This window comes from Condylura cristata, unplaced genomic scaffold, assembly GCF_000260355.1.
Source record: "Condylura cristata isolate star-nosed mole 26May11 unplaced genomic scaffold, ConCri1.0 scaffold00001, whole genome shotgun sequence".
Classification (NCBI taxonomy): domain Eukaryota; kingdom Metazoa; phylum Chordata; class Mammalia; order Eulipotyphla; family Talpidae; genus Condylura; species Condylura cristata.
In genome coordinates, this window is record NW_004567102.1 from 45,297,154 (window position 1) to 45,316,251 (window position 19,098).

At 34.3% G+C, this 19,098-nt stretch overlaps 1 protein-coding gene across 2 annotated transcripts in view; it reads right to left on the reverse strand.

Annotated features, from left to right (window-relative positions):
* Nucleotides 1–962: 962 nt before the first annotated feature.
* USP45 (ubiquitin specific peptidase 45) overlaps nt 963–19,098 on the reverse strand; it is a 52,755-nt gene continuing 34,619 nt past the window's right edge. For both annotated transcript variants that reach the window (XM_004673721.2, XM_012724273.1), the window contains exons 10-18: nt 15,280–15,361; nt 13,276–13,367; nt 12,127–12,183; nt 11,654–11,797; nt 9,495–10,167; nt 7,530–7,627; nt 5,777–5,863; nt 3,012–3,165; nt 963–1,592 (exon numbers count right to left, since the gene is read on the reverse strand). In XM_004673721.2, the coding sequence (XP_004673778.1) occupies nt 1,462–1,592; nt 3,012–3,165; nt 5,777–5,863; nt 7,530–7,627; nt 9,495–10,167; nt 11,654–11,797; nt 12,127–12,183; nt 13,276–13,367; nt 15,280–15,361 (1,518 nt within the window). In that variant the 3' untranslated portion in view covers nt 963–1,461. The remainder of the gene's footprint in view (nt 1,593–3,011; nt 3,166–5,776; nt 5,864–7,529; nt 7,628–9,494; nt 10,168–11,653; nt 11,798–12,126; nt 12,184–13,275; nt 13,368–15,279; nt 15,362–19,098) is intronic.

The window sequence follows — 19,098 nt, forward strand, 5'->3', positions numbered from 1 at the left end:
CCCACAAGGAGAATGAGTTGGGCTAGATATTTATCCAGCCTCTGCCTAAGAATTATTCATTAACAATTAGGATGCTTGAACCAAGTAGTTAAATGTTTTGATTCAATAATGTGACTTTAACAGAGCCATTACTTTTTCAAAATGTAAACCTAAGTGATAAACCGTCAGATCAAGTTTTGACATCTTAATATGTATTCTGGGGAGTGAGATAAGAATCATACTTTTATATTACTTAATTACTAAGAAAATCAAAATCCAACTTTTAAGTCTCATTAAAATAAAAACCAAATCCACTTGAATTCATTAATGATGCTGTTGGAGACAAAAAGAAAATAATCTCAAAACCATGATTAATATTTACTGACTTGCAGAGAAAATATACTTTCTGTTAAGCATAATAGACTATAATTTTCTATTATTTACAAATATAATTTGCCAATATATATTTCAAAGGTATTCTATTAATCTGTATGGATTAACAACTTCTATTTACCAATTCTGCATGTTAATTATCTACATCTTAACCTTGGCTAATCACTTGTAAATTCTGCATGTTACAGTTATCTACATCTGAACCTTGGCTAATCACTTATAAATAATCCTCAATCCATCATAATAGGCTGCAAAGAAATATGTTGGTAAAATATTTCAGCATTTTTCTAGTTCTCAAAATCTCAATGCAATATGATGATCAGTATGTTATTTGTACCCCCTTCTTACTAAAGTTATAGTGATACCCTTTTATATGGTTGAACCTTATGACAAGGCCATTAAAATGTATTAAAAGTTATTTCGTGTAATTAAGTATTGCAGCAATGTTTCCCACACAGTAGTATACCTACATAGACCAATCCTACATAGGCCAGTCCTGAGATGATTTTAAGGGGAGTGCTATATGGATGAATAAATTTTCTTTAATAGTTGTATATTTTAATGTTTATTAGAAAAAAATGTAACTAGCACATAAAATATCAAATATGGTTGCTCAAAACAAATTTAAGATCAAAAAAGGAAAATTTTTTTTAAGATAGGGTTAAAACATAAGCTACCATTGGCACAAAGATACATATATGTGAGCGCATGAAGGTAACATGTCACTCACATTTGGGAAATGCTGTTTTAAGGAATGGATAAATTTACATTTCTAAATGCCTGTAACAGTAAGCCACATCCTAGAGGAGTTTTCTTCTATTACTGTAAATTTGTAAATTTGTTTTTTCTCCCATGACAATTATTTTTAATGTGTTTTTACATTTTATTTTAAGAATATAAATTTGAAAGCATTAAGTAAATTAAATTTACATTAAAAGGATTCACCAAAATGGTAAAAATGTTAAGGAGCATTTAAGAGACATGCTATTCCTACCGAAAAGACTACAAAGGCACATTGTATATTATTGTTATCACTGCAGCATTTAAATAAAAGTGACCTAAGTAATCATTATCAGTCATAAATAACAGTTATAATATTCTTTCATAAAAAAGCAGGTATGCTTGTGCACTAAGTGCTCTTGATTCTGGAACCACCTGCACGTAAGTGTCACTAACATGGACCCACTGGTCAGCTGAATCACCATCAGGTTCCTTCAAACCTAACAAAGCAAAAAGTATAATTTTTAACAAGAATTATGTTATGTTCTTACTCTACATTGTAAACAAAACATCACAAATTATTTAGCTAGTGCTAGATTTTATTGTATAAGTCCCATTCTTTTTAGGTTAAAAATCTTCCAAATCAGTTCTTTCAAAACATTAATATTGTAGGAAAACAGTATCACTTTACTTTTAATATCAAATTAAATATTGGACACTCTCTAAATATACCTTTTCTCAGGGAACAGAATCATTTTCACTAAAGGGAGAGGGAACAATGACAACGTTACTAGTTCACTGCTCTTTAAGAAGAATCAAGAAATTTTTAACTCAATCTCTACCTTAACCCAACAGATTTTTTTAATTTATTTTTATTTTTTATTTTATAACAGTTTATTTTTACATCATTTTGTACATTTTTTTCCATCTCAATTGTAATCCCTGCGGGTTTCCCATCACCATGTCACCCGTGTGCCATCACCATAATCCCATGCACTTCCCTCCCCACCCCCCCATTTTTGATCCCATTCCCCACTCCACCCCCACAAAATGTCTCTGGTATATGGTTAACCCAACAGATTTTTTAACTCAGCTAAGGATCTGCATGTCATTGGGAACTTAAGACACTGCTAAAGAAAAGGTTTCTTACTCCACAATGACTTATCATCTTGAAAAACTGTGTGTCACACCACCCTGATATTAGTTACAGTCTTATGATACTGAGGATTCTCTTATCATCTGAGTACTCTTAAAGATAATTCTCACTTAACACTTTCTCACTTTCACTTTTAAAAAAAAAAGATTATTGGCCCTCCCTGGTGGTGCAGCGGGTTAAAGCACAGCACTGGGAAGCTGAAGCCACTGCTGCATGAGTTCAATTCCCGCCTGCCCCAGAGGTGACCACATGGCGTGGCAGACCTCTCTTGACCCGCCCCTGCTCCCCTCAGCAGTGTACTTCCTCGATCGGCCTGTTCTGCTCCCCATTCTGTCTCTGGTGAAGCCTCTCGCCAACCCTGAGCCTCTGGCCTGTACCCCAGTTCTGTATGTACAAATAAATAAATCTTTAAAAAAAAAAAAAGATTATTTATTTATGCATACAAACTGAGGTACAGGCCAGAGGCACAAGTGTGGTGAGAAGACTCATCAGAAACAGAGTGGGGAGAAGAACAGGCCAACCGACAAGGTACACAGCTGAGGGGAGCAGTGGGCGGGTCAGGAGAGGTCTGCCACGCCATGTGGGTCACCTCCGGGGTGGGGATCGAACTCATGCTGAAGAGGCTTTAGCTTCTTAGTACTGTGTTTAACCCACTGGCCACCAGGGAGGGCCCCTCACTTTCACTTTTAAGTCTCACACTTTTATTCCAGAAAAGGAATAATAAATTTATTTTTAAGAGTAAAGTTAAGTTACGATGGCATACCAGGTACATTTTTCTTTCCAGTGATATGTTCCAGTAATTTCCTTGAGGGTGTTCTCACTTTCACATAAGCGGTGTAGTGACCTCCTCTCATGGAGCCACTATGTTCCACTATGCCATAGAGACCATAGAGAACTTTATCTCCCACAGTCACATTCTTTTAGACAAAGAAAAACCCAAATTAGTAATATTTACTGAAATAGGACAATTAAGTAAGATGCATGTCCTGCTTAAAAAAAGAAAATGTATATTAAAGCTACACTGAGATGCTTGTCCACATTATTAGACCAGAATGTTCTTTTTAAAGATTTACTTACTTATGCACACAAGAACTAGGGTATAGGCCAGAGGTGCAGGGGTTGTGAGAGGATTCACCAAAGATCACCAAAGACAGAGTGGGGAGCAGAATAGGCAGATCTACTGAAATACACTGCTGAGGGGAGCAGGGGCCAAGACAGGAGAGGTTTGCCACACCATGAGAGTCACCTCCCTGGCAGGGAATTAAATTCATGCTGCAGTGGCTGTGGACAGCTTCACAGTGCTGTGCTTTAATCTGCTTTATTTTGCACAACAATAGTTTGGTTATCTGACTCTTTGTTACTCTTGGATAGGGTAGAAACAGGTGGAAAAGACATGAAGAAAAGCCACACTTCTTTGAACTTACCTTGTTTTGTACAGTAGGAAATATGTAACATTTTATCTAGTTATTTAGTTATTTAAACAAATGAGTATCCTGTATGTGGCATTAATTATTCAAAGAGGAACTATTAGGGTCATGTCAAAAGAACCCAGCAGCCAAATGAAATGGATCAAACAGTAGCCCCATTAGACTAAAATATTACACCATGAATAAAAAGGTATAAGTTGAAGCATTTAATATGCTTAAATCCATGATGATCAATTAAGTGATCACAATTTGAGGGTGCTAGTGAACTAATTCATTACTTTGAAAACTGGTTTATAAGGGGGGACAGAAAAGAAGTGAACATTCATCCTGCCTTTTCTATAGGAACATATAATTAGATGAAAAAAAAATTTAATCTAGCTAGCTGAAATGAAGAATCAGAATATGCTCTTTGTGTAATTCTTTTTTTTTTTTTTTTAGTTTATTTATTTACGCATACAGTACTGGGGTATAGGCCAGAGGTGCTGGGGTAGAGAGAGGCTTCACCAGAGACAGAGTGGGGAACAGAACAGGCAGATCGATGAAGTACACTGCTGACGGGAGCAGTGGGCAAGACAGGAGAGAGGTCTGCTGCACCATGTGGGTCACCTCCAGGGTCAGGGATCAAACTTGCACCCAAGCACCGTGGCTAGCTTGCAGTGCTGCGCTCTAACCTGCTGCACCACCAAGGAGGGCCACCTTTATGTAATTCTTAATGAACTTATGGCTATGGCTCTGCATCTCTGCATATTGTTGCTAATACCCTAAAAAGATAACTGGCATTATGTACCAACCTGTGAAAGAATACAAGTCTTCATATGAAACAGCCTTACCAAAAAGGGGATATAAAACTGAATCTAAGCCTGCTAATTCCATCTATCTCGTTGCAGGAAAATAAAGGACAGGTAAAAATAATCAAAATCTAAACTATGGGCAACTACCAGAAGGAAGCCCCAGTTACTTCAACAAATGAATTGCAAGGGGAGGGAGAGAAGGGAAGAGAGATGGGAACAGGGAAGATATATTAAAAGAAATTAAAATATACTATCCAATCATAATGTTCAGCCCTTATTTGGATACTAACTCATTCAAAATTTTTATAAGACAATTAGGAATTATTGTTAGTTATGTGTTTTAAAAGGGGAACATCCTAGTGTCCACTCATCTTTACCTTTGAGATGTAAATATACACTTCTTTTCATTTATACACACTTCTCCAGTAAACAACAATAATGGAATCAGAGCCAACCTATTTTCTTAGAGAGCAGTAGTTACTATTTTTCCTTTTTCTTTTATTTTGCTAAATTCTAGTTAGCACTGTGCTCAGAACATTTATATGAATTATCCCAATAAATCTTAAATAAAAGAAAAGTAAAAAATAAAAGGGGGGAAGTGATCTTTTTGAGACTCATAGTGAAATATTTAAGAATGAAATGACACCTGATAATTTGTTTCAAACTAATGCAAGAAGAAGAGAATCCATGTGTGGACTGGGCAGCACTGGCAATGTATCTAAGGGCTCTAGGGCCAGGTTGTAGGTGCTAGGGCTTCATTGTACTGTTACCCCATTAACTGCTCCGTTCTCTCAGACAAAATCAGTTTACCCATATAGTACTTACATACAACTACAAGTATTATAACCAATCTGCTTTGTATGTCTAAGAAAGTAGTAGCAATTTTGGTAAGTACAATCTTCTCCGTACTGCACACAATGCACTGGTATATTGATTTGCAAAAGATTAAAGAACTCCACAAATGCTAAAATTACTGTCAACTGAGCACATCAATCACAAGAAACAGGAGAGACCCAACTTCTGCTCGCCTCTCCTAGCAGCCACGTGCTCCCTGGAGCACTTACAGGCAGCTTTGACCTTCATGACCACCATGCCTCATACTTTACCTACCTCTGCAACTTTCCCTTACTGTCTCCCAAGTGACAGTGTGTGTGGAATGTGTCCTACATGTTAGTGATTTAATCTCACTAACCATACAATTCCCTTTTAAAGGAGAAACTTATTTTAGAAAAGAAAACCACAGTCTAATAATACACAGAATATTCTTAAGCATATTATTTGTAAATTAATTAAATATTTCAATAACATACCTTACAAGTAGCAGAACAGAAGGGTGCTAAATCAAGCAAAAGTGGAAAATCTACATGTCTGTTAACCTTGCGAAGACTCAAACCAGCCTTAAAAAGACCAAAAAAATTTAAAGCAACAAATTTACATCTAAATCATTGTGTTTGTTTAAGCAAAAAAAGGAATCCGTAGTTATTTTCATAGATAGAAAATGTGACTAATGAATAATGCAAACTGATTTTATCACCAACTTTTCATCTGGCTTCATAAATTGTTATCGTTAAGAAGTACTCATTCAAACATACATTTTTACACAAATAGAATAGTTACTTTCACTGTGGCCTTTCAAAACTTAGGGAAAAATAAATTCAATGTGATGAAAGTTAAACTACTGACATACACAGTATCATGAAAATATATGATACTGACTCAACTAGAGAGTCGGGAGCCTCGTGTTTTATATCTGACCAATAACTGGTTAACAGCTAACTTGACTCTAGGCAATCTCATTGAGTTCAAGGTAGAAAATGAACATAAATGAATAGATTATGTCCTTTTCTAAAATTCTGTGATATTTATTCATTAAAAAAGAAAATCCTCCACACAAATACCTTTACTAAAATAGTAATCGGTATATAAATTGAAATGATCCTTTGTGACCTTAAATAAGTTCTATTTCTTTTTCTAATTTCCAAAAGCAGACCTTAAAAAAATACTCTGCGTTACATAATGACAATAAAACCTGACAGACTGTCAAAGGTATCAAGTAGAAAACCCATAAATAGAAATGGATTCTATTGGAATGAGTCTTCACTTAAATCTAGAGATGCAAAACTTTCATACAGGACTATAACTACAATTTTAACTGTATTTTTCATGTGCATACTAATCACATAATTTTACTGTACATCTGATTTCTATCCTGAGTTTTAGAAAGACTGCCACAGAAAGCTCAGGTTAATGTTCATTCAAGTTTTCTGCTAGTACTGGGATATTTTGTTTCATACATATTTTAGGTTTATCTGAAAATAGCATATCGTGGAGGAAAGCTCTAAATTTTTATTTCTTCAAACAGAATAACCATTGTCTTTCCCAACTGATTTGAGATGATTCTTTATCATAACAGGAGTTGCAAATTTTACTTATTTTGATTTATTGACAATCCTTTTCTTGATTTCATTTACTGACATTCTGACCATACTGTTGTAATTATTATAGCTTTGTTTTAAAACTTATATCAGAATTTATTCTAGCTTTTTCAAAAATGTTTTGTCAGATGCAAAAATAATTCCACTGAGACAATATATTGGATTAAAACTACAAATAAGTGGAGAAAAACCTGACACATTAAAAAAAAAAAAGTGACACGTAGGTTTCCACTGTGATGTCCTAAGGAGTAGGGGGAAAAGGGGAGCTATTTGTAGCCCTTTCTGCATTTAGTCCTTGCCCACAATGCCCAGCCATGCACTCCTCAGTAAGGTCATGAGAGCTCAGAAAGTTGTATGTGCTTTGCTATATCCCCATTCTAAATTTTCTTAATAAGCCTTATTATTTCATTAACACATATTTTGGTTTCACCATCTAAATCTTCAATACTCTGAAAAATTTTTAATTACAAAGGTTTTGGTAAACTTTTTATAATCATGGCCCAAAAAACGGTAAATTTCATACCACTTCTTTTCAGTAAGTTACGGTCTAATTGGTGACATTTTAACACGTAGGTTTCCACAAAACAAAAGATGAAAATGACCAAAGTGCCATGGAAGGGATTTTTACCTGATGGAATCTTTTTAGATGGAGAATTAGGACAGCTGGAACAGCAGAAATGAGTAACTGCTTCCTCGCATTAGTATAAACCCCTTCTGCTTTTCTTTCTGTATAAAATACAATATTTATTTATAAAATTTCATTTTACATAAGTTACATTATATAATACAGGAAAGTTTAATATAGAAGCATCAAACCACATCTTAGAAAATGGCAAAAGGTAATCAGACTTATGGTTACTTTTCTATTCCAAAAACTCCACTAAAATGAAAGGGATTTATTTTAAGGCACATAACTAATAAACTTCAAGAACACTTGCAACAGAATTTTGGAAGCTGAAAGCAGATGTACCAGTATTGACTTATGTCAATGTACTCCAGTCAAAGACTACCATAAACATGCCTGTAGTTGAGAAAAACAGGACATTAGTCATTCCAGTGAAAGGAGATCAAACACCGTGAGACCAAGGAGCATTACATTAAGAGGTGTTAGGAGGACTTATAATTGGATTTGAATATGGCCAATTGCCTATGTAACCTGGATGAACAGAAGTTATTTCTCCCTTTCCCATCTAGACATTTCTTTAATTACTAGTACATTAAATATGTCTTTATTCCAATACTTTGATATCTGGAGCCTTGTTGCACTGCCAGGGTGAGTTCTTCCACGGCTAAAACTTCCTAGAGATACCAAACAATTCAAATGTATCTTTCAACAAACCTAAAGCCAGTACCCTAACCACTACCTTTCTACATTTACATCCTGAAAATCTTATACTCTAAGGCTTATATATTCTAAGCCACCATTCTACCTCCCTTAATTATATCAGGGCCAATTAACAGACAACTAGAGACACCCCTTTACCCCAGATCCCACTGAAATTATAATTTTTTTAAAAGATTGTTTTTTTACTTTATGTATACAAGAACTGTGATGCAGGCCAGAGTTGCAGGGGTTGAGAAGATTCACCAGAGACGACATGGGGAGCAGAAAAGGCAGATCAACTGAAACACACTGCTGAAGGGCACAGCAGGCAAGACAGGAGAGGTCTGCTGTGCCACATGGGTCACCTCCCTGACCAGGGATCAAACTCGTGCTGCAGTGATTTCGGATAGCTTCACTGTGCTGCATTCTAACCCCTGTGCCACCAAGGAAGACCCCCTCACTGAAATTATCAAAAAGCAAAAAACCTTAACTAAACCTTCGCACTCTTGTTCCTTTGTTTCTGCAGTAGCCACAATATACTCTTGCCAATGTTTCCCCCTTGATCCCTCTGCCTCCTGACCACCCATGATGCCACCCCGTGTAGCCTTGTGTGACTTGGTATAGATGCCCTCTCTTCTTGGAAACTGTAAATCCAAATTACCAAATTATCTGTTCAGTGGCAATCTGGTCCTGATCTGTTGGCTTCACATCCCCAAGTAATAATAAAACATACATTTGGAAACACTAGTCATTAAGCACAGAACATTCTCTCCACTTAATCAAGGCTAGAGTACACTTAAGTTCCTTACTTGACTAGTCCCTGTTATTCTATTTTGGTCAACGAAGCATAGGTATTATATGGCTAGCTTTATAACATGCAATTATTTAAAATCACCAAACATTTTATGCTATGACTTTCCAGTAGATTGATGGAATTTGTGGAGCTCCTTGATCTCAGTAATCTGATCCATGATACAACTGTAAGTTTTAGGAAATTTTTCTGGAAAGAGTTCAGAGTCCCTTAAAATAAAATTATGTAGATTTACATTTTCAAGGCAAAGACTGATACTTTCTATTCTTCAAGTCATTCCAACAAAAGTCTATTGAAAATTTACTCTGCTCAGTTATCTTCAGTACTGCAGTACAGTATGAGTAAGACAATCCCTGCCTCCAAACAGCTCAAGGGTGGAGACAGAGTTCTGATTCCTCTGTAACCTACTAATCTATCCAATAATTAATGAATATAAAAAATATAAGCTAAATATTTACCTGCAGAACTGTTTTCCTTTTGGTACTTGTGTTTCTTTTCAGTACAGTTCTCACAGAGAAGCTTGTTATTCCCCATTAGTAATTCCATAGATGTAAACTGGTAGAGACAGGACTGAATTGAACATTCTTTAGATGCAGTTACATAGCTCTGAGAAAGGGTCTGAAAAGCATTTTGGGGGCTGTGACACACCATATGCTTCTCCTCTGAAAAACAGAAATTATTTGGATCACTTAATGGCTGGTTTTCTCTGTCGAAATTTCTATCTCCCATTTCAGCATTGCTCAAATGAAGTTCAGAAATGGCTTCAGCCACTCCCTCATCACCACTGTCAGTCTTCTTGATGTGCAGCTGGCTTGCTGGTGGACGGGAGAGGTGTCCGTTGGTGTGCACACAGCATCCATTACTGCAGCGCAGTAACACAGAGTTATTAGGAGCACTTTCAGATTCTGAAGCCTCACTGTCGGCATCTGCACTGCTTTCAGAGTGGCTGGCTTCTTTGTCGCTGCCATCCGTAGGGCTTTCCGTCAGAGTCATTTCAGCACCCCTGATGCTCACAATCACTGAAGAATCCCCGTTCATTTCAGGGTTTTCACTTTTCCGGTATATGACAACAGTTTTATCTTCTCCAGATGAGAATTTTTTTATACTTTTTCTGCCATGAATTAGTTGATTCTGTAAGTTGACAGTTTTTTCAGAGAAAAGAATCTTGTGACCTTACTAAAAATAAATGCCAATAAGTCTAATTTAAACATGCTACAAATACTAAATTAAAACTATTTCTAGTACCTCTGATATCTCTATTTCCTAAACTGTAGAAAACTGGCTAACAAAGAGTTCTGGTTTAAAAGTAAGCCTTTACACAAGAAACAACAACGGTGGCTACGTATCTGCAAAGAACAGAACGGGACTCTGTGAAAGAGGGTGGTGAGGGAGGCTTTTCAACTGTTTATACAGACCACATCATGCAAAAAAAGATTTTTTTAATGAACTAAAAATTCAGCTATTTCTTTAAATTTACACAGGATAAACAATAGCCAGGTGATGTCCCTAGTGAAATAATGGCTCTCGGCAGTGGTCTTCAATGACTGGCCACATCACAGGGAGACATCAAACATAACGTGTACCTCCTAAAGAGAAGTATACGCCACCACTTAAAATTTTCTTACCAAAAATTAAATTACCAAACTGAAATCTAATTAGGCCTCTAGAGCTAACTGCCTCAAAAAGAAAATAAAGGACAGCAAAGGAATGCAACAGTTTGAATTAATATTAGTATTAATATTAATGTTCATGGTATGATGGCTATACTTTTCAAAAGAATATTTCATAAAAACACAAGAGTTGACAAAACTGACACAAAATCTTTGCAGAGTGTTGCCTTTTAAGACAAAAAGTACCCTGTCCTTACAATTTTGAAATCAGACCTTTGAGAATACAACTGAAATAACAAATTGCCTAGTTCAGAATTGTTCTATTAAAAATTTGAGTCATATGACAAAATACAATGTAATTATTGAAAAGTCACATTCATGACATATGTACAATGTCAGAGGAAACACCAATGATAAAATGTAACCCCCCAAAATCCAAATACATACTATTATGGCGGGCCCAATGAAAAATAATTAAAACTAATTTTTTAAAGTATATTTAGTTTTTTAAATACACTAAAGTAAATGATATATTTAGGATTTATTTCAAAATAATCTGGGATGGAAATGAGAATATAAAATAAATACAGATAAAACATGGTGAGGGCTCTCCCTGGTGGTGCAACAAGTTAAAGCACCGCATTATGAAGTTCTCTGAAGCCACTGCAGCATGAGTTCAATCCCCGGCCAGGGAGCTGACTCACATGGCATGGCAGAACTCTTCTGACCTACCCACTGCTACCCTCAGCAGTGTATTTTAGCAACCTGCCTGTTTTGCTCCCCACTCTGCCTCTAGTGAATCCACTCACCCACACCTCTGGCTGTACCCCAGTTCTGTAAGCATAAATAAATAAATCTTTAAAAAAAAAACACATGGTGAGCTATTGATTATGATATAAAGTGGAGACATAGGTATATGGGACATTACTACCATTTTCTTTATTTATGTATATTTTTGAAATTCTTAAAATTTGTAAAAATAGATGTCACAAATTACACAATCTTACCTTATTTTTAGATGAGAAATTCTTCTGGGTGGCTCTTTGTTGATGAGTATTTTCTATAGCAACAGTGCCATTGTACTGACCATTGTCTGTCTCCTGTGAATTTCTATATTTACTCATCTTTCCCAGAAGCACAGGTTTTGAGACCTATATAGATGCATATCCATAATACAAAACTTTAGCAAATAAATTCTGAATATCATCTACTTTTTACAATTTTGAATATATTTGAAATATAATTTCTTTATTAGCTCACAAAATAGAAAGTTTAAGGATATAAATTCCTTAAGAATAATAACTATATTTTATGTATATGTGTATATATACACACACACACACACAAATCCCAGTGTCAAATACACTATATAAACTCTATTTAATATTTAAAAATGATGCTTACATATATGAATAAATGTTGAAATATATAAATGAATAAAGGCCCCTCACAAAAGACTCATTAAGCTTTTTCTCCTTACCCTTTCTTCTATTATAGGAAGTGAAATATCAATGAAAGGATCTTTCACCATAGAGATCTTAAAAAGATTAAAAGAGAACTTCAGTTAGAATTCTAATATAGACAATTCTATATTGTAAAGTCTTAAAAAAAATCAAACTGCCCAGAAAACTTAAAATTTTTAATTTAAAATTGGTCTTAGAACAAATAGTGATTTAATAAGTATAACATCACATAACATAAATAAAACATAAAATGTTAAAAATGTCAGAAAGCATTACTTTTTTAGATTTCTTAGGATAATTGTCTTAAAAAATACTTTCTAGATAATTAGGAAGAAATCAACTTCATATACATTCTGTCCAAATTCTTACCAAAAATTAAATTCCAAACTTGCAATTAATTAGGCCTCTAGATCTAACTGCCTTAGAAAAGAAATATAGTACAGGAGAACAAAGGTATGATATGATAAGCTGGAAGAGGATAGAACAAATAATCCTAATTTTATATACCACAGAAGAAAGAGCCTCCATAATCTGAGACAAGAAAAGGAACATGAAGCTTCTCCTTTTTACCATTAAAATCTAACAAAAGTTTAGACTTAAAAACTAAACATTACACTTTCAGAAATATTAACAAACAAGTGAAAATCCGTAAAAATTTACACATGCTTAAAATTGTTGTAAAATACAGATGTTACACTTAAAATTACCACTAAGTTCAAAGATGAATCAAACCTACTTAAAAAAGGAACCTTCAACAAAGCATATAAATGTAAACCTAAAATCAGATGTATTAGATCATCCTAAAGTGTCACTACATTAAATTATTTCTATTGGAGTTACAATTTAATGCACTAATATAAAACAGTGACTCTCTTCATAGAAATTTTTTTCATTTCAACAAGAAGTTAACACACTGTATAATATTAAAATAGGTTTAAACATACTTCATAAGTTTGTCCATGGAAAAATAAAACACATTTACTTAAAAAATATAACAATTATGTTTAATTCTTAGGATTAAAGGGTATATTTTTAGAAGATCTTCAAAAAACTATTATGTAGTCATTCATCACAAGCAGAAATAAAAGTGCTGATAATTACATGTGAAACAACACAGTAAAAATGTGATCATTATATATTCTCCCACTGAATTTCAAAATACCTACATTTGAACATTCTTCACACATGACAGTACTAGTTAATTCACCAATAAAGATCCGATCAATGAAGTTCATCTTCACACCTTCTCGTCCATATGCTGTAAAAACATAATTTTTAAATGCAAAAAATATCTCAATCATCACCTACCGATATAACATGCTATTTTCTGTTGATTCATCTCAACCATCACCTACCAATATAACATGCTATCTTCTATTGATTCAAGAATATCTAAATAAGACACATGTCCAGAACCAAATTTAGTATTATATTCTATGCTATACTGTTATGATGTCTTTTTCCTTTATAATTCCATGGAGAAACTATTAACTACAAGAAATAAAAGTATTCTTAAACTTAAAAGGTAAAAGACAGGTCTCCCTGGTAGCAAAAAGATTTAAGTCTCAGCTGTATCAAGGTATCCTGTGTCTCTGGTGAATTCTCTCATCCCTTGAACCTCTGGCCCTCACCCCAGTTCTTGTATTTGTAAATAAATAAAATAAATCTTTAAAAAAATTAAAATAGGTAGAGCAATAACCACTTTTCAGACCACCTTCAACTCCTCCATGAAACCCTTTAAAATCTCTGTCGTAACCTAGAAGTTGATGAAGGGATTTGGGACTACTCGTGGCAGAACCGTAACTGGAAACAAAAGGAGTAGTGAAAGACAAGTAAACATAGCATAATGTAAAAAATTAACATGAGTAATGACTCTGTTTTTTAAATGGTTAAATTTTTATTTTCAGGAAATATTTATAAATCAAAGGAAATTATTAATTGCTTTAAAATGATCTAAGGATGGGAGAAAATAAATGAAGCATCATCACTGAAGGTAGTCTAAATTGGGTGATGGGTACGTGGGTACATGGAACTTTGGCTTGTCTTAACTTTTTGCTCTTATCTTAAGATTTTTTTAGTAAATTGTAGGAGGAAATATATTAATAAAGCTATACACTACTCAGTGACCTCTTTGGGTCACTTTTTTCAAATTACATATATAAACAATATTTAAAACATTATTTGAAGCACTGAATGGCAGATACTATCTGTCATTATATTAGCAGATATTCTGAAAATGTTAGAAATATGATGTTTCATTAAAAAAAATTCTACAAAGAGCTGAACATAGAGTACAAAACTGGGAAAGGGGAAAAAGTGGGTAGTTACTCTAAATATGCACTAGATGGCGCTATCTCAAAACAAAAGAATAAAACACTAACGAATGTCTTATGTTTTACTCTCTCAAATCCTAAACGTTTAATAGTTTTTGAATAGAAAAATCATAATGTGGAATTATTTATGTTATGCATATGTCATATGTACATATAAAATCACAACAATACTATAAAAGAGTTAATAAAATACATATTTTAAATGTCTTGTAAAAATGATCAATTTGTACGATCACTAGTTAATGCAGAAGACTGTACATTTAGGACAACGTAAATTGCTAATAATGCGATATAAAGCTATAGCTCAGTACTGAAGTATGATCTGTTTTGATTGGAGTCACAGTTCTTGCCTCATATTGTGGCTGATAAAAAGCCAACACTGAGAGTAAAACATTTGTGTATGTTTAACTTATTTGTACTCTCATAAATGAATGGTTTCTTAGCAAGAATCTTTGGAATCCTTGAGCATTTTAACTAGTTAAAATGCGGTTAATATTCATCAATCCACAAAACCAAGCTCAAGTCAACTGTACAATGATGTAACTATGAACATGAACTTCCCAGGAGGTTATCAACCACCTTTCAAGTCTCTCTTAGGACATCTTACATTGAGCCTCTTGATATCTGATAATAGTTGTACTTTTAAAAATGTGCATGGTTACATTCTAACAGTTTGATTCTATGACTTGCTAGGCAATTTTGCAGTGACTGGAGTGATACCTTCCTTGGAAGGTCACTACTTTAAAGAATTAGTTCACATCATGTTGATTCTTTTTACCCTGAAAAAAAAACTTTTCATATTTCTTTCTAGAAGAAATTTTAATGGTGTCAACATACCTTTGACTTTTTTTCTAGTTTCATCATCAGCAGTTTTAGTAGTTGGGTTGTTAAATGCTTTTAGAATGCTGGCTTGTATTCTCTATAAAACAAAGTTAATAGGAATTTACTAAGAGTCTATTCTAAATATATTCTTTCAAAGCAATTATTTTATATTCTTTTGAATAGAATCAAGTTTAATAATATTTAACTCAAGCTTCAGTCTCTTAATGACTTTCAAACAGCAAGTTCCACTGTCCCTAGTGTGATTGGAAAATAATCTGTGAATTTTTTTTATTAAATTAAACATCTTCTTTCTTCTATTTCTAAAATGCCATATATGAACAAATATCTAATTCTCCCAGTTAAGAGTCAGAGTTTCGGTTCTCTTAGGTTTAAAATATTTTTATCAGTCTAAAAAAGTGAACAGCTTTGTCTCATTTTTCTTAGGGACTTAAGAGTCTAAGTTCTTTCTGGGGGCTTCCCAGTGGCACAAAGCGTTAAAGCATAGCACTATGAAGCTATCTGCACCCACTGAAGCTCAAGTTCAATAAAAGGCCAGGGAGGTGACCCACATGGCACAGCAGACCTCCTGAATTGCCTGCTGCTCCTGTTAGTAGTGTATTTCAGTCAGTCTGCCTATCCTGCTCCCTACTCTGTCTCTGGTGAATCCTCTTACCACTACCTTCTGACTGGTATTCCAGTTCTTGTAGGTATAAATAAATCAATCTAAAAATTAAAAAAAGGTTTTCTCTCTTCCATTTTTCCCTGAAATGATATATTCATTAATTAGAACAAAAAGAAGCAACAGATTACATGAAATCTTAACAGCTGTTAAGAAAAGCTATTAAGCTAGTCACTCTGATATCTATTCATACACACCTAAGTCCAGAATATAAATTAATGTCCACAGCAAGAAGAATCCTCCAAATCTTTATTTTATTTGAATTTACTTGTCAATAATGATCATGTATTAAACTCCTTAAGCTTGATGTTTCCACATATTTTGCATGCTTTAAGAAAGAGACAACCTCACTGCAAACTTTCAGAATAAAATAAAGCTATCAAAAAAGAATTTTTTTTAAAGATTTATTTATTTATGTATACAGAACTGGGGTACAGGTCAGAGGTACAGGGGAGGTGAGAGGATTCACCAGAGACAGAGTGGGGAACAGAAAAGGCCGAATGACAAAGTACACTGCTCAGGAAAGCAGTGGGTGGGTCAGGAGAGGTCTGCCATGCCATGTGGATCACCTCCGGGGTTGGGAATTGAACTCCTGCTGAAATGGTTTTAGCTTCTTAGTGCTGTGTTTTAACCCACTGCACCACCAGGGAAGGCCCAAAAGGTTTAAAAAAAATTTAATAAATGATCACCCTTTATACTAATTATACCCCTAATTAGTAGATGAATTTAATCTCCTCTAGTTCACATTATAATGGTGGAATAAGGAAAACCACTACCAAAATCAAAGACATTTTAAGTAATCATACTGAACTCTCACATAATTACATTTGAAAATTTAGAAAGTACTTTTCCAGGAAGTTAATCTCAGATGAGAAAAAAAATCTTCCAGCGGTGTGTGTGTGCACGCGTTGTTAAATAGCAGTCTTTACAAAGAATCCTAGGTACTTAATAATTTCCTAGATGAATGCCACTGAACGTTTACTATGTTTTAGGGCATAAAGTGAAACTTCCAAAGTATTTTCATGAAGCGTAGTATTGATAACCTGTGCACACACCTGTATCACTTATAAAGAAGTTCTAAATAAAACATCAGAAACAAAGTACAGTAGAACCTTAAATTAATAGCACAGTATGACCAAGGTAGTTTTATTCCAGAAATTCAGGAAAGCTAGGAAATCTAAGATACTAGTATGAAGCCATCATATTAATAGTTGTGAGAAGAAGAAATTTTAAGGTCAAATTTATAAGTTGAAAAGACTGCCTATAAAAGATCTTATAGTTAATTTTATTTTATTTATGTTGTACATAAAATTTACAATTTTTGTGCAAATGATCTAGCACTCTATTCAATAAAAGCATGGTATATTCCTTAACCTGGTCATTAAAAAAAAAGATTTTAATGAAATGTTATTAAAAGAGGTCAGTAGTTTTTAATCAATACTAGAAGATTCTGGTGGCAGACATAATGATGTAGCCTTTCTTCAATCAAAAAACACATGGCAGTGAAAAACTACAACAACAGCACGATTAACAGCTGTGGAGTTCCCAGGCCAGACAATGCAGCTCCTGCTTGATTACTCACTGTAACTGACCCCATGACAGTCCCTGCTTACACGACTGAATAGATCTACAGACTTGACATTTCAATTTTGCCATACCATCTAAAACCCTCAAAAGAGAAAGAGATAAGAGCCTTAATACAACCAATGTTTCCTGCTATACTGCCTGAGATTTTAAAATACTGTTCATCCCAACCCAGTGCACCAGTATGACAAGGCAATAATTTAATATAACAGAAAATACCATCAAGAAACAGAAGTGAAGTAGGAGGGAAATAAGCAAGGATAGGTGTTTATTCTTTTATTAGCAGAAAAAAGCCATGTATAATGAAACAATTTTTAATTCCACTACACAGAAACCATAGAGAAAAAGGATCATTTTAACAATTAACAGTCTGAATTAATCTTAAATGCCTACATCATCTGTAAGCTCAGAAGTACCATAATGCATTTACTATTCACAACACAAAGACAGAGCTCCTCCCACCTTCTATCTGGTCCCCTAAATAAGAACATGAATATAACACAGTTACTTAATTACATTTAAAAGTGTTCATTATATTTAACACTTTTACAATTAATGACAAAATTATGGTTAAATTTTATACAGCAAACTTAAAGCATCAACAGACTAATCACCGATGGAAGAAGCATTAAAACTAAACTCTGATAAGCAGTACTGTATAGAATTAGAAGTAGAAAGTTCATCTATTTGGCAGCCTGAATGACTTGAGTTTGACTCTCCATTCTGAGTTAACAGTTTCGATATGTAAAAATGTCATCAAATATTAGGTTAGGAATCTTGTTATAATGTCTCCCAAATTTAGCTAATTATAAATCGTAACTGGTCTTTAAAAACAAATTATACAACATAAGACAATATTATTCTGTTAATACTATTCAAAGTATAACATAGTCAAAATAACTGCAAATCTCTAGATGCAAACCTAGAAACTATTTACTATAATTTAAGAAGCTATTTATTTTGTTTTATATTCAATTCAAATTTTCAACGGAAATTGCCTACTTAAGGTTATGCCCAGATAACTTAGGCAACAAATATTCACTGAACACTATGTGCAAGGCACATGGGCTACACAGATAATGCATAGGATCATTCCTGAAAAGACCATAATCTAAGAGATAAATAGATAAAGATACAAATCTAAATATATATGTATAGATTTAAATACAAATCTAAATATAGTAGGGTTCATAATCAAAATGTTAAAATAGAGCTATGGCAGAAAGAAGTGACACCTTCAAATGCTGAGTTAATACGAAAGTCAATGAAACGGCCAATCAAGGATGGGATTATACACTATACACTGACAGGTAGCAGAAGAGAGTCATTCATTTATTCTTTCATAAACTCCTTACGTGGAGGGCCCGCCCTCGGGGCGCAGTGGGTTGGGCTACAGCCGTGTAAAACTGGCCACAGCTGCTTCAGTGCAAGTTCGATCCCTGCCCCAGAGGTGACCCACATGGCGCAGCAGACCTCTCCTGACCTGCCCGCTGCTCCCCTCAGCAGTATATTTGGTCGATCTACCTGTTCTGTTCCCCACTCTGTCTCTGGTGAATTCTCTCACCACTACT